The 16,343-nt window shown below is 36.6% G+C and overlaps 3 protein-coding genes across 4 annotated transcripts; 1 reads left to right on the forward strand and 2 right to left on the reverse strand.

Annotated features, from left to right (window-relative positions):
- The first annotated feature begins 180 nt into the window (after positions 1 to 180).
- Positions 181 to 2,380, forward strand: LOC118433942. Its single transcript, XM_035846465.1, has 2 exons — positions 181 to 560; positions 1,186 to 2,380. Exon 2 carries the CDS (start codon positions 1,486 to 1,488, stop codon positions 2,350 to 2,352), a length of 867 nt encoding a protein of 288 aa, XP_035702358.1. The 5' UTR covers positions 181 to 560; positions 1,186 to 1,485; the 3' UTR covers positions 2,353 to 2,380.
- On the reverse strand, positions 2,367 to 7,992 carry LOC110842398 (carboxylesterase 5A). Of its 2 annotated transcripts, none has more exons than XM_035846464.1 (7): positions 7,586 to 7,992; positions 7,379 to 7,516; positions 7,190 to 7,294; positions 6,209 to 6,818; positions 5,482 to 5,808; positions 3,017 to 3,179; positions 2,367 to 2,945 (listed from the first exon to the last, which is right to left on the reverse strand). In XM_035846464.1, the coding sequence occupies exons 1-7, from the start codon at positions 7,757 to 7,759 to the stop codon at positions 2,762 to 2,764; spliced, it is 1,701 nt and encodes a 566-aa protein (XP_035702357.1). In that variant the 5' UTR covers positions 7,760 to 7,992; the 3' UTR covers positions 2,367 to 2,761. The 2 variants fall into 2 exon arrangements, with proteins under 2 accessions (XP_035702357.1, XP_021943829.2); XM_022088137.2 differs by having other exon boundaries at positions 7,382 to 7,516; positions 7,586 to 7,991.
- A 2,200-nt stretch (positions 7,993 to 10,192) lies between these two features.
- LOC118434168 lies at positions 10,193 to 14,546 on the reverse strand. Its single transcript, XM_035847009.1, has 3 exons — positions 14,275 to 14,546; positions 14,047 to 14,119; positions 10,193 to 13,448 (listed from the first exon to the last, which is right to left on the reverse strand). Exons 1-3 carry the CDS (start codon positions 14,362 to 14,364, stop codon positions 10,462 to 10,464), a joined length of 3,150 nt encoding a protein of 1,049 aa, XP_035702902.1. The 5' UTR covers positions 14,365 to 14,546; the 3' UTR covers positions 10,193 to 10,461.
- Positions 14,547 to 16,343: the final 1,797 nt, after the last annotated feature.

The raw sequence follows: 16,343 nt of genomic DNA on the forward strand, positions 1-16,343 counted from the left end.
GGCAGTGTAATCATCAACAAATCTGAGACAAAAAAGTTGTAAGAGTTCATCCTCATTTTTCCTGGTATTAACATCGTATGCAAAACTGTCAAGACTAGCAGTTTCATTTTCAGCTCCTCATAAATACATAGATACATAATCACATAATTTCCAAACACTTTAATATCTGCATAGCAATTATAAATATTCCTTTGACCACACTTCGCTTGAATTGAGAATAATTACACACTCTTTATGAAAATGGTGAAACTTGAGACAGTTTTTTGCATAATTTTGTGCGCACTCCTACTCCAATGTTCCCAATGTTGTGGATGTTCTCGTAAAAGTGAAGCTTCTACGCCTTCCCCACCAATTGAAGTTCCGACGACGACGACGATAAGTGAACCAGAAGAAACTGTATCTCAAGCTGCCCCCATCCTAGAAAAAATAAGCAATGTGTCTCTCATAAATCCAGCCAGTGTCACATTGCGGCTATTTCGATTGCTGGGTGCAGAAAAAGTGGCAAATTCAAACCCAAACGACGATGACAAGAGTTTTTTTATCGCGCTTTAGCTCTACAGGTAATATAGTGTACCTGGTGTCCTGGTAGCCTAACTTTGAATCGGCGAGTATATAAAATCCCTACTAAACCTCAGAGTGACCATAATTCTCGAAAACAATCCCTCTTGCGTGCGATGTTTGTTTCATCCACTACATCTGACACTTGACAACCGCTTAAGTTTCTCTGGTTTCCTATATCTAAATGACGAAATGTTTTTAGTCCAGTGTCAAATTCCAGTTTTTACGAAAAATACGAAAAATTCACTTTTTAGCATTGGTTGGTACAGAAAAAATTTCCAAAATTTGTGAAGAAAAATACCTATATAAATCACCTTTTTACCGTAGAGTTTTCCACAAAATAAAAAAAAATGTTCCTAGTTTTCAGAAATTTTAAGAAATCTATGCTGTGCACATTTTTTTTGATATGGCGTATTATGTACTCCAGGGTCAGTCGTCATGTGGTAAAAACTTCTTGATACATACACGTACATTATATGTATAACATATAATACTGACCATTATGTCACATATTTGTCTATTAAATACGACGATTTGGTCAAAATGAGGTTAAGAAATGCCGTACTTAAAATCATCACAACTTATAAATTCGTTTTCATGATAACTTCAAATTTCATAAATATGTAGGTATCCAACACCACCCTGTTCCTGCAAGGAACCGATCTAAATATTTCAAATCTGTCATCTAAATTCCTTGACGGGTCCCCAGCGTCCCTTCTGCACACGGTTTACTCCGCCTATAAAAACCATCACAACCTCGTCCTTCGCCCGGACGACGTTTGGCTCGCCATCCTGACCCAATTTTCACACTATGTCAACAAGAACTCGGCCGCCCTGCGACATTTATTCGTATCCTTCTCCGAAGAAAAGAAAGAGCTCTGGGTGAACTATACCCTTCCATTCGTAGATCTTGTCCCGTTCGATGACATGATTGACCAAATGGTTGACCTTGTAGAGGAAAACGTGAATGCCAACTTATCTTTGTGGATCCTGCCCAATTTTACGACCACCACACGAAACGATATCGTCACCTCGGGAATCATTCTCCTGGCCACGGTGCAGAAATATTTCACCTATAATTTTGCACGTGCTTCGTGCGGAATCCCGCAAATTACCCTGCTAGGTAGGCGGGAAGATTGGATTGAGATACGAGAAAGGATCGATAAATTGCCAAATTTTGACCTTGAGGGTGCAAGTTTGATGAAAGAGTGGAGCTCACAATTTGGCCTAGTTTTGGACCAATTTATTAAAGTGAAAACGACGGGGCAAGTTGATCACGAATTTTGGGATGGAATCGTTCTCCATGGTGCGTACTCGGGAAGGTGTACCTCCGAGGACTTTGTGGATGGATGGATAACTGTTTTTTCCCCGTTTAACCAGAATGGCGAATGGATTGGTAAACGCTCCACGAATTTAAGGTACAAGGATCGTTGCACCATTGAGAAGGACAAGGTGACTGAAGCCGTAGCAGGGGGACCCGGGGAACAGGATCGCTTGTTAAGAATGTTTTATCCTAAAGAGCTCACTAGTCCTTGGAATAAGATTGACTTAAAGAGTGTGATGGAAGTAGAGAATCGTGTCATGTTTCCGCTTAGAATTAAGGATGATAATGCGGTTGATCTCGAGGGTGGAGAGTACGAGGGCACCGTGCATGCGGGATATATGGGGCACTCCGTGGAGGAGGATGAAGTAACGCTGAAGCCGATAATGGGCTGGGTGGTCGCGTTGCATGGAAAAAGACCAGCATATTTGGACAGACGTCGGTTGGGCGAGAAAAATATTTTAAAATTTTAGTACACATATAAGCATATTACGTAAGGTATATGGGTTTTTATTAATTAATTAATGTGGTGATGCGGACTTTAAAATTATACACATATTGAAATTTGATTTAAATTAAACGAATTAATTGATTCCTGTAGTGCTACATAGTATTTCTACATAATTCTGTGTGTCTGTATTTATTTATATTTCCAATTGTCTTATTTCCTTTCTTCTAATTTATTACATATTTCTACAATAAAATAAACTATAATTTCTAGAAGCGAGTTTTATTATTTTTAATAATTTGTAACTATTTGTTCTATTTGTTTATCCCAATTTTGTAAAATTTACAGATTTATAATTAGCACGATCGAAAGCTTTCATTGGTTTTATCGACATTTTATAATTATTTGGAACCTTTTTGCATAATATTCTGAACTTAAGAAGTCCACTTACCTCCCATTTCCTTTAACTTCAAACCCTCCCAAAACTCATCAAGTTCTTTCCACTCTTCCGGAACCTGTTTCACATCAAGGGCGTCTCCAATCTCAAAATATTTCGACCCATAAAAATTTTCACTACTTATCGGCTCCCAATTCGACCATGGAGAAGTTTTCAAATTTCTATAAAATTTATAAAAATCTATTTAAATTCAATCCTTGCATTACTGGTACGAATTTCAATCTCATCTTACCTCTCCCTAGCAAAATTCACCCATGTCTTAACCATATCCTTGGAAACATTCACTTCCTCTTCATGCGCCGAAATATTTGGGAGCATCATGGAATAAATATCCCCAAGTTTAAACACGTATGGAAGGTCCTCCGCATGCGACGGTTTTTTTGTAGTGGCGCCATCTACAGATATAAAATTCCAATTTTTTGAGATTTTAAAAAGTAAAATTCCTCAAACTCTGAAGCATCGATAACTCATTGCCAAAATCAGTACATTTTAAATCATTTCTCGACTGTGGGAATTTATTTTAAAATTCTGGACGACAAATTTGTACAGCATTATTTTTTGTACAGCAGTTTTTGATCTAGTATGCCTTAAGCTGAAGAAGTATTAAGAAACCTTGGAACCCATCGGCAACTATAAATTTGTCGTCATAAACTTCTAAGTAAATTCCGAGGGAAATGATTAAAAATGTACGATGATGATATGATAACGAGTCGTACAGATAGATACATATGTACGTTAACCATTGATGTATATACGGAACGTCCATGCAAGGGGCGATCCATAAATTATGTCACACTGAGGATGGGGGGGGGAGGGGTGCCAAGCATCCGTGACAAAGTGTGACATATGGGGAGGGGGGGTTCGGATGATCCGTGACATCACGTTTTCTAGGCCTAACTCAATGCAAACTTTAACTCAAATTTTAATTGTTCGACTATGACCAAACTAGAGTTTCGCAATTATTTAATAAACAAGGTCCCAAAAAGTGGGAAATCTTAGTGAGGCCGTGCACAACTACTAAATAAAATTTGGTTACAAAATTTTTATATCACCGCTCTCAACAAGAAGAAATATCGAAGTACCGAGAGCGGTGATGCAAAAATTTTGAAATAAAATTTTATTTAGTAGTTGTGCACGGCCTCACTAAGATTTCGCACTTTTTGGGACCTTGTTGATTTAATACTTGTTATTGAGTTATTTACATGATAAACACAAATTCCTCAAAATTAGCGTGAACATAGCATTTGTTGTCAACGACATTAATGTTATGTTGCTGCAAAAATTGCAAGTTTCTATATTGAATAACGGCACGATTTCTTAACCGATTTTGATCATCCATAGCGCAAAATTTACGGAAAAAATACTCTACAAGACGTGGGGTTTGAATCCTTTCTTAGATGCTCCAGTGATCAATAATAAATGAAAATGTGTTTTTAAGAGCACATTTTTGCCCATAACTCGGGTAAAAATCAAAAATTCAAAAAGGAGATTCGATAATCGTCTTGAAATTGGTTAACAATGATCGGTGCAAAATTTCATCAAAATCGGTTGGGAAATGACCGAGATATCCTGCAAAGTCACTTTTTTTGGGTGGGGTAAATGCATACTTAGTAATTTTTTGTTGCTAGGTATTTGCCTCACTAAGAAAAATATTTCTCCAGCCGAATATCAAATGCATCCAAAATTTCTAAACCAAGTTTCTAAATTTTGTTCAAGCCTTCAAATAATTTGCACAATATCCACAATAATATAGATTGTTTGTAAATTTTAAAAAAAATTAAAATTCATGATGCCATAAAGTATAAAGTTTGCATAATTTCAAAAAATCATAATTTTGCAGATATTCATTCAAAAATTAATAAACATTACTAAATCTCCAAAAATTTGCACAATTTAAAAAATTCGTCCGAAAGAACCATAGTCATAGTTTCAAAAATGTGTACTAATTGAAGACAGCTGCATGATTAAAAAATTTTAACAATTAAAAAAATGTATAGCAATAAATGAAAAATTTGGTGGTTGAAAAACTTATTTGGAACTTTTGAAATCTAAAAATAATACAAAATTAACGGGAATTTTGGAAAAGGTTGTTATTTACAAATCTATAACGCTATGACTTTTCACTCCATCAAAAGGTGTGATATGAGTATAAATAGAGGTAAGAATTGTTCCTATCCTGTAAAATTACACGGGTTTCACTCAGTTATTGAAGAAATATTTCGCTTCAACCGCTATTTGCACTACATCTTCTATGAAAAAGGCGTGGCTTCATGAAATTCGGCAAAATAAAGTTAATTTGTGAAAAAACCCAGGTGACACAGCACAAAAGATTCCCTTGTGAGTCCTGATATTACGCAATATTTACTACGCGCCCCATTTTATACGAATATGCATGTTATTCTTGCTAGGTATCGGAAAAATTCTGATTTTCAGGCGTGACGTGACAAGATGGGGGGGGAGGGGTCACGACGAGCGTGACAAAGGCGTGACAACAGGGAAGGGGGGTCCTAAAAAAGGGCTTTTTTGCGTGACATAATTTATGGATCTCCCCTAACGCAAGGGGAGGGGGAAGGGGTAACCGGCCTCTTGCGTTACACGTAAACTTCCGACAGATGTTAAAAAGGAGGTGTAACCCGATACGTGGGATAAAACATCACTAATTTACGTTATGCACGTATTCTATGAACATTCCCATACCTTCAACAAGAAAATTGAACATGGGAATATCCAAACCCGACGGTTTGTATGGCACCGTTCTTGTGAAATTGTAGAGGTAAACCGGCACATGATGGGAAAGCAATTCAGCCTGAACTCGAAATGGGTGGGTCCACTGCCTTTCACTCGTCACGTGTTCCAACTCCCACAAACTCTCATTTGTGATCGCATTATTTGAAAAAAATTTCTTTTTGATTGAAACCATTGCCTCGGATGGGTCCTCAGCTTGGTGGGAAAGTTCCATCAACCTCAATCCAATTCGACCCCATTGAGCGTCAAGCTTATTGGTGTTACGGTGGGATTTAATAACTAAAAAAATTTTTAAATGTAAGAATTATCGCACACTCTAAATAATAACTTGGAGACAAATCGTCACGGGAGGAGGTACAACTGGTACAAGTGCTCTATTTTTGGGTAATGAGTAAGAAGATGTCACCAACGGGTAAATCGAAAACTCATGTATGTACCAAACAGATATTATGTCGTTATTAGAAAAATTGAACATTTTTATTATCTAAATGTAGGATTCTTTTGAGTGAACGCAGTAAATTTTAAATGGTGACATCACGTCTGTTTGGTACATATATGCGTATTTTCCGTTGGTCACAAAACGTCCCTTTAATCAATACCTAAATTACTGTGCTATGATACTCCGCGGGTGACGATTGGTCCCCAACGTATTATTACTTAATAGTGAATACATAAATACCTAATGAAGCAGCGGCATAAGACTCCCATCCAATCAGACCCATAATTACGGGAACTTGGTTAAACCTCCCAGACTTAAGGAGGTCCAAAGGATTTTCTTTAAGGTACACGTTGGGGTCATCAACCCCATCCGAATAAGTTTCTAAGCTTGGCATTGTAAGCCCAGTGTCTGGGCGTAAGCCATAATCGTCCATTCCGATACTGGTAAAGCCTAAATGGATGGGATCAATTCGCTGCAAACATTCCACCATGTATTCCTTATGGCTTGTTGGACAATCATTATCCTGCGCCAATTTCACTGCTTGGTCCACACCCCGCTCCCAATTTGCTGCGATGAAGGATTGGAGAGCCGTGCCGGACTGGGAGATCACCGAGTGAAAAAGTCCTTTCGCCATGGGACTGGTTACGTGAAGGGAGACCGACATGGCGCCCGCACTCTCGCCGAAGATTGTGACCTTGTCCTTATTTCCGCCAAAGTTTTCGATATTTTCCTGGATCCATTTGAGTCCTAAGACTTGATCTTTAAGGCCTTGGTTCCCTCGGGCGGAGGCTATCCCGGCATTCAAAAATCCTAAGGGGCCCAACCTGTAGTTTATTAGGACGAGGACGACCTATTTTTTAAGTAAAGTTTCTTACGGTAAATCCTATACGCTATATTGTGTAGCGAGTTATAGCAAAAAATCAAGCCAAAAATTAGGAATCACTACCACATGGCCCTTATCATTTCGATTTATCATGCCCCCTCTGAAGAAAAATATTGTGGGTCAAAGTTCGCACGTCCGCCCGAGGAAAATGCGAGAAAATGTACTAAAAAATTGAACTTTGCCGTCAATAATTTTCTTCAGACAACGACTATTCAACGGAATAATAAAGGCCATGTGATTCTTAATTTTTTGCTTGATTTTTTTATATAATTCGCTACACAATCCCGATGTAGCTTGAAATAAGGTAAAATCTATCAATTAAGCAATAAATTAATTACGTCCTCATCCATGAAATATTCTGGGCCGTATTCCTTCGTGCTTCCAAAGAAGAACCCACCTCCGTAAATCCACACGAGAACTGGCATTTTCTCAGATGCTGTAATCTAAGCCAATATGTGAATTTATTAATTTTTTACAATTAAATGTATCTATGTACTTGAAAGGTTAATCGTTTTTAAGAAAATTACCACCTTTGGTGTGTAAACATCTAATTTTAAACAATCTTCGGCACCATGAGAAAACGGAAAAATACCGACATCCATGCACCCTGGATAATCCAAAGTGGCGTCAAAAATTCCACTCCAATTTCCGGCAGGTTTGGGAATCTGGAATAAAAATATGTATATTACAAATTGATAAATACTTATCGCCGCATTTTTGTATTGTATTTTTACATCAAATCTCTTCTCCACTTTGCCAAAGGGTATCCCCTTAAATCCATAATAGTCTTTGGATGACCGTGATTTTGCTTGGAAACCTTTGACCACACCTTGAGAAAGGGTGACACTGTCGCCACATACGCTATGGGCGAAATAAATTGCGAAAATTAGGACAGTTTTTGGAATCATGTTACATTTAGCGAGTGTATTAATCGACTGACTATGAGATGGATTCGATTTGTTCCATTTATGTAGAACAACGAGACATGACAAACCCCAGTTAAAACATGAGAATAAAAACTAAACTACTCTCTATTCGCATATAGTTGAACGTTTACAGAACTTGATAATTCTAAGAAACTACGGCACTGTCAGTCTCAAATTCCACTAAATCTTACTGACGGGGGACTTTGAGATTGATAGTGGCGTAGTTTATCAGAATTCTCAATTTCTGTAAAAGTTCAACTGTGTGCGAATGGAGAGTATGTAATACATAGTATGTAAATATGTATGTACAACATTAAATTATTTTGGCCTTGAGCTTGGACTAAAAATTTGTTTGTGATGGAAGAAGTAATGAAATCTTGCAATAGTATCAAATAAATTGACACTGAAACATGTAGTTTCAAGTTGTCTGTTTGTGTGTAGTTGTTCTTTAATTAACTTTTATTTAGCATAATACACTCTTAAAAATAACGTCACCCTTTTGAAAAGTTAAATGCACTCTAAATTAGAAATTCAGTAAACTATATTATCTAAATCCGGAGTAAATTTTACTCTTCATGAAGCTAACGGATTTAGTATAGTTTACTTTATGTATTTAGAATTGGGGATGCATTTACTTTCCAGAAGGGTGACATGTTTTTAACAGTGTAAAGACTGGCAGTTGATTCAATTGAAATTGATTTTTGCGTCATAGAATCAAGTTAAAGCTTAGAAATGTTGTGACATATATGCATAGAGATACATAATATAGCATACATGTGACTATATATCTTATGAGGCCGGAGTACATTTAATACAAGATGTACATGAAGGGATGCTCAAGTTCCACAAAAAATGTTGCAGACATGTTTTCATTCCTACATTGCATGTAAAATATGTATCACGTTTGCAGATGACCGCATTCAGCGGCAGGCTCGATTTATTGACTCGGTACGAATCGCATCGAACTAAGTTACCTGGGGCTTATGCAATGCCCACCAGACTATTGTCCACTTATGTACACCCAGGATTATAATAATACATTTTCTATATTAAACGTAAATAAGTACCGATACATATAATTACTTGGGCCTTGAGCTTGAACTAAAATGTATCGGGAATGGGTAAAATGATGAAATTTTCAATATTAAAATAAGGATATGAAAGTTTTTTTTGTAAATTTTTGTAGCTTTTCTTCAATTAACTGTTGTTTTTAAAGATTAAAGGCTGACAGTTGAGTCAATTGGAATTAATTATCGCGTCATACTTTTAAACAGATTAAAGTTAAAACTGATACATTTTCGTGCATGAAGCTCATTTACATATATGTACATAAATATTTTTGAGAATTGTACTCCATTTTTATTGAGGAATGGGGAATTAAATTTGTAAGTAAATGCACTAAACTTTGTAAACCAGTCCAGCTATAATTTTAGTCCATCCAAAATTAAAACTACCTAGTACATAAAATTCAGAAATGAGAGTTTCAGTAAGTACATGTATTGATTATCGTTAGTGAGGCAAATACCTAACAATGAAAAAAGTTAATAACAAAGTAGACACAAACCATATTCAGCCAAGATTATTTTTTGACCACCTATGGTTATCTGTCACAAACTATTTAGAAACATGCGCATCTGCTCAAGTGCCGCACCAATTGTTCTTTCAAAACAGTTGGTCTTTCAAACGAACATGCTTAAAAAGTAATCTGGGCTGAACATGGTTTGCGTCTCCATTGTAAGTATGTATTTACCCCACCCCAAAAAAATGACATACCTAAGTCGATTCGTCGGCCATTTATTAACCGGTTTTGTTGAAATTTTGCGTCGATCATTGCCACGGAATGTAGAAAAGATGAGCAAGTAGACTTGGCGAATTTTTAATTTCCACTCGAGTTATTGATGAAAAGAGCAAAAATTCCCACTCAGAGCTACATTTATTACTCGACTCTGGATCATGATATGTATATGTACATATGAATTAAGTAAACTATGCCAAATTCAGGTTATATTTACTTTTTATCAAGTCAATATTGCAGATCATGTGTTTTGGGAATTTCATATTCTTCAATTTGCGATCGATTGACAGTAATTTGGTTAAAATCGAAGAGCATAAGGTGGAAGACATACACTGTTTCATTTTCATGCATATTAGATCACCTTGTTGTTTGAACGGTTAACACAGCTATTTAATCGTCATGAGCAATGCATGAGTGTTTTTACATGTACTACGCAATCAGATTCCAGCCCTGGACAAGTTAATATTTATTTTTTAGATTACTCTAGTCGATAGAATAATCTATCACACGTGTGGTCACTATGCCTGCATTGAATTCTAAAAAGATTAATTTTAGTGGTACAGTGAAATCTAAAAACAGGACATCTGGATCACGGGTGTAATTTAGTTTACCTAGTTTAGTTTAGTTTTTAATGACAATTGAACAATGCTCCTTTATTTTCTCATACATATAATGACAAAAAATAAATTATTAACATAAATAAACATTAATAAATCGTGATTTTTTTGTACATTATAACTGAATATTTTTGACACTTAAATTTCAAGTAAATATTAATAAATATAGAATAGAATTTAAATATATAGTTCATATATCAGTATATTCACTAAATTAATAACTAAATTGAAATAATTGTGAAATTTTTGTGTAGAAAGTAAGCCCACAGTTCTTATGCAGATTTTGGAATGCTAGCATGATTGTTGAAATGTGTCAAGAATTCAACGGTCTTTTCCTTTGTAAACTCATTCTGTTTGAGGGGTTCAATAGAACTTAAGAATGAACCAATGCATCCTCGGTACTTATCAAGATTAATTTCCTTTCTCCCAGACCTATCGCCAGTTAGGCCAGTGTTCCCATTCAGCCCGTTAGGTCCCCATCTTTCAACTATCTCATAGGATCTACTATATTCCGCACATTTCTTACCCGCCCCACCAGTAACATCATCCACCGTAACTCTAAGGTTATTGCCAAATTTGCCACCTCTGCCCCCACTTCCCCCAGCTCCTCCATCCCCACCATTGCCAATATTTCCAAGGATTGTATCTGTTCCTATATTATCAACCTTAATAATTAACCCCGCACCAGCTAGTCCACTAACGCCACCTTTTCCTCCATCTTGACCTCGACCCCCTTGGACACCGGGGTGGCCATCAATTACTACTTGAACTCCATCATCGCCAGCATGGCAATCACAGCATTCCCCACTGTTACAGGTATTAGGATATACACGAATACGAATTCGCCCACCACTCCACGCCGCACAGTCGTCACTATCAACAGAAAAGCTCTTCGCTGTACTGTCAGGCGAAGCCACCCCGTTTGCCCCTGGCCCGCCCTTGCCACCTTTTCCTCCTTGTGCTTGCAGTCGTATTTCACCGGTTATATTCTGATGTACCATATAGAGTGTACCAGCGTTCTTTCCAGCAAATCCCTGCCTACTTGGGACACCACCTCGGCCGTGATTGTCGAGAATAGAATCACCATCCTGCCCGTTTAAAATAATACTCGCCTCCTGTTTTACCCATATTTGTGGAGCTATTATGGCCACATCAGAACCTTTGCGATCGAGGACACGGTCCAGATAAAATTTGTCCATTGCAATTATAGCTACAGAAGATTCATCTCGTGTAAGATCATAAATATTTGAAAGCGATAAGAAATTTCCGGAAATTATAACATCAAAATCGGCCGAACTACTTACTGCATGATTTCCAAGTGTAAACCTTAGCAGAGAATGCATTCGAGCAAGTGCACCTTGGTCATTAATCAACATTGTGTGAAGTATTGTTGAATTTTGTTGATAAGGATTTGTCGAAAGAAAATCAAGACTTGTTGCCTTAACAAAAAATTCCATAAAGATTTGATAATTGTTTAAATCTTTTCCAATACTCCACCAATAATGCAAGCTTTCTGCCCTTTCACTCTGAACTTTCTCTTTGACTAAATCTTTGTACAGGTTGCTTAAAAAATAATTGATAGTTGTCCCACGAACAACAGGCACAACTAGCATTGATCTGTGATTTCCCATCCAGTCCAACGAACGCCACTGGAAATCATTAAGGAGCAACAATATCTCAACAGCTTTTACCCCATCAATTGAAACACAATCGCTACAACCAGTTGTAAATAAAGCTGAATACTTTCGGGACAAATAGTCAAAAGTCGCGGTAAATGTGCTAGTGCGGAGTAGAGGCTCTAATCCGTCTGTACATGCTGTAATGTCACGGTCAATTATTACTGACCTATCAACCTTAGCTTCTATGGTATCGAGTGACTTAAGATCATCCATAATTTTAGTTGCGGTTGACTCTGCTTGGCCCCTGGCCGACAGAAAAACGATATCAATAAGCTCACTGGAGACCGTATCATTTAGTGCAGTAGTGATATTTGCAACTAAACCCTGTAGCGGCAGGACCCATAGCTTTGGTTGAATATTAATAGGCCCCTTTAAATCTTCAACAAATTGTAAAAATGACGAGAAATCTAATAGATTTTTTTGTGTATCAGTAACAAAACCATTTCCGAATGAATTTATTGCTTCAATTGTTTCATTTATGTAAAATGATGCCGACTCGTCGGGAGTGTCAGCAAAGGAGTAATCTGCAGTTAATATGCCTCTAACCATGATCTCAAGTTCTGGGAGGTCAACCGGCCTGTTTTGCGACACGGCCGTAAAAGTTTCAATCACATGAGTCAGTACAGCATTTGCAAACAAAACAATTTCATTTACAATATCTGCCGAAACTTGTGTAGCAATATGATCAAGCAGAAGTTTTGCCTCACTTGATACCGGAAGACCGAAATCACCATCGATTGTCGGTTTGAAGACTGATACGCCAGAGATCAAGTTATTTAGATGTGCCATATTCTCTTGGAAAACTGGATCTTCCTTAAGCAAAGTCGCATTTCCCATTGATGAAGTAGGACTTCTAAATATGCCGATATTTATTGGATCGTAACCTCCAACTGTCTCTGTTTTGACGAGTTCGTTCATAATGTTAAGGGCATTCGGTCTTAATTCATCGTCAAACGCCACATCGTCAAAATCTGTCATAACATTTTGTATATAGAAGACGGCACGTCCTAATACGTCCTCATATGTGTCGGCGTAGGGAACTCGATTTACGATTAGGCTAATGGATCCAGTAAACTTAAGAGGTTCTTTAACAAATACCGAAGTGTATTTCAACAAATCTAGAAAGTCAACACGGTTACTAGACTCGAAGTAACGATCGAGCGTTAGTATTATAATTTTAACCTTCTCGCTGGGTTTGATTGCTTCTTGGACGAAGAATGAATTTGCAATTTCGATGCTCTCGTTTCTTGAATCGTCAAACCCTGGCATATCGAAGAAAGGCGTTGCATCATCATGGACTACCATATTTGGAAGGAACGTTTTGGAAATGATACCGCCGCCAATGTTTGATGAGTCATCGTCCACCCAACATTGTCCAAAAAGACAATAGCTCTTTAATGTATTGGTGCTATTGGCAAAGAATTGAACAAACGTGCTTTTCCCAGCACCACTTTTTCCAATGACCACGACTACATCTTTTACTTCCGGCCGTGGCATGTCACACCTCCCAACGCGAAGATAGCACAAAACTTCCTCGAAGAACGGGTTACACGCGTCGGACTCTCCAGCACAAAGGTCGTCTATGAAATAGATCATATTAATTAGTTGATTTGTAATCAAGTCCGATAAACTAGCACAATAAAATATAGCAGTTGAATAATAGGGGCTGAGTGTTGACTTATTGTTATTTTTTCCCAAATTATAAGTTAATTTACAAATGAATTATGTTAGGCTGCAGTTCGAATGGTTCATTTTTTTTAATTTTATGTTTTATGCAGTTTAGTAGCCAGACTTCCACTACCTATGTATAAGAATCAGAATAAATAATAATCCTATCAGAATCACAAAATTTTATGTGTAAAGTGATTCCGTGTTTCTTTATTGCCAGTCATAACTGTTTCATATTGTGGGTTGAGAAATATTTACTGCTAAAAGGTATGCTGCGTTTCGTTTTTCAAGAACATCACACCCCCTAAGTCCTAGGGCTATAGCAACGTGATAATTTTTTAAATCCTAAGTAATTCCTAAAATTTGTTAGTCGACCACTTGTACTTTATTATTAATATTTCCGGCAATTTTATTCTTGTATACTTCTAAATAATACAAATGAGAAACGAAGGCTCGCAGTAGATAAATCGGGGTTACTACAGCAGCTATAAAAAGAATTGTTGTACTTACCACATCTTTCCCCAGGAATACACTCGTCCCCTTCTCGGTAAACTTGCCCGATTTTCATAGCATACCATGCAACCTTTGTCAAATAATATACTACATTATTGTACCAGTTCGGTCTTAAATACATACGTCTATTGCTTATAATCGTTTATATATTTAATATAAACGAGTATAATATAAATTAAATAATTTAATATAAATTATTTTCAAGATCCAAGTTTAATTTCTCACCGAAAATTCATCGTATTCCATCGGTAAGGTTACCCCAAATCCGACTAAACAAAGTAGAAACGCGTTTCTAAGACTAAATTTGATTATCATGATAGCAAATTTGTAATAATGTAAGCTTCCTCAAAATAATGGTTTTTTAGCGGTTATATTTTTATTGACTGAATTGTAACGTTCGAGATGGCTTAAGCTTTAAAACAGTGTCCAGAAATGGGTGGTGGAGTGAGTTTTATACTACGCTGAGATCAAATTTAAGCTGTGCTGATGCATATGCTGAAAACTAAATTGGTTGACAAGCTATCTACAACGAGAAACACTTGAGTAGCCATGATGCAGAGAATAAATACTGAGAAATTTCCAGTATGCATGCTGAGATAATGCGCACGGCACTTTCCAATTATGAATTTTGACCACGAATTCATTGAATTTCTTACCAATGACAATGAGTTGCTATATAATAAATTGAATTGAGTTGCTTATCTTTATATGTTTATCATTCACGTCACGTTGTGCTAAATTTCAAGGAAAACTGTTGCAATCAACATTTTAAGTGGATGACATAAAATTGACTATGCATTTCTACGAAAAATGGGCATGCTCAAGGTCTTAGTTATGTACATGTTATGTTAGGTATGCAATTGAAGTTATATTGTCACCACATCGGCTGATTAATTACGAAATTGAAGCCTTATCGGTACTGGTACTTGAGAGGTAAAGCAAATTTCAATGAATTTGAGAAACCTTAGTTAATTTGGTAGTTCCTGGATTTTTCTGCGCTTATACATAATGCAACCAGGCATTAATCAAGAGACGTCAAAAGTACAAAAGTCCACGTCCAACTCACTTTTGCTACGTTAATACTCATATTAAGCTGATCCTGAATATGGGATTACACAATCACAAAGACTGGAGAATTCCGACACCCAATCATTGACTGAGATCAGATTTTAACAAATACACGGGCAAAGTGCTTCTATCCTCATTCTTTAGTAAGTAGCCGTGCAGAACGATCTCGCCATGTCGTGCTCAGCTCATGTAATCTAGGAATTTCATAACTTTGACACTCACTTTTTAATTAATTAGTTTTCAAATTAGAAGAAAATGCTCTAAATTTTCCAAATCTTAAAATTATAGTCCCCTAATACTTTAAATTCTTCAACGATAATTACAATTTGTCCATTTGTACATTAGTTAATTTGAACGACTCGTAAGAATTTAGAAAGTTAAGCTTTCCTCCGTATAAGATGGATGACCTCTGTCCTACCAGATTTTGGGTAATATATATATTTAGCAAAACAAATTTCATTTCATCAAACATGACCCATGACTTGCTTTGTACTTGTACATATATATGACACTGTTATTAACTCCAAGGGATAAAACTTGGTGTATTGTGGAAAAATTATCTCTCTGGGACGGAAAATCTACCGCTCTCGTATATTTCGTTATGTAAATGAGGCCAAACTTCGTCTTTTTCCGTCCCACAGAGATATTCGCTCTGCAATAGTTTGAGTACATAAATGTTTATACTTGTGATGTGATTGAAAGGTGTACACATATAAATTGATTCTACGTGACATAATAACTTCATCATAAACATATCTACATAATTACTATTTCTAGGATTTAAATCTCACGTGGCATACGACATCTCCTTATTTCATGTTTTGCTTCGAAGAAACCATACTGTTATTGATCCCTTTAACCTTTGTCACAATTTTTGGGTTCATCGTTATCTGCAAAGTGTGGAACATGCATCGAACAATAAAAGATAACAAGCCATGCAGATTCTTAACTTGTTTGCATGTTGGACTTTTCGCTGGGCTTTTAATTACGTCAGTATCTCCCCTTATTCATGAAGATCAAGCCTTTGCTACTATCAAGATACTCATTGTTTCAAGTTCAACCAGGGTTCTAACTTTTGTAATGCACAAAATATAAATGCGATAATTTTTCAGTATTTTTCATGTAAATGTTTAACTTTAATATGTAGACATTTGCCTTTTGTTTAATGGGATATTTAAACACGAGACGCTTAAATTTCGCTGTCACACTCACGCTTGGGTTTTGGT

This window comes from Folsomia candida, unplaced genomic scaffold (assembly GCF_002217175.1).
Source record: "Folsomia candida strain VU population unplaced genomic scaffold, ASM221717v1 Fcan01_Sc001, whole genome shotgun sequence".
NCBI lineage: Eukaryota > Metazoa > Arthropoda > Collembola > Entomobryomorpha > Isotomidae > Folsomia > Folsomia candida.

Coding starts and splice junctions, on each gene's coding strand:
- LOC110842398 (XM_035846464.1), bottom strand. CDS start 7,759: ATGATTCCAAAAACTGTCCTAATTTTCGCAATTTATTTCGCCCATAGC. Junction 7,295..7,378: donor ATGTTTACACACCAAAGGTG/GTAATTTTCTTA, acceptor ATATTGGCTTAG/ATTACAGCATCTGAGAAAAT. Junction 3,180..5,481: donor GTTCAATTTTCTTGTTGAAG/GTATGGGAATGT, acceptor TTATATCTGTAG/ATGGCGCCACTACAAAAAAA.
- LOC118433942 (XM_035846465.1), top strand. CDS start 1,486: ATGATTGACCAAATGGTTGACCTTGTAGAGGAAAACGTGAATGCCAAC.
- LOC118434168 (XM_035847009.1), bottom strand. CDS start 14,364: ATGATAATCAAATTTAGTCTTAGAAACGCGTTTCTACTTTGTTTAGTC. Junction 14,120..14,274: donor TGGAATACGATGAATTTTCG/GTGAGAAATTAA, acceptor TATTTGACAAAG/GTTGCATGGTATGCTATGAA. Junction 13,449..14,046: donor TATTCCTGGGGAAAGATGTG/GTAAGTACAACA, acceptor TCTATTTCATAG/ACGACCTTTGTGCTGGAGAG.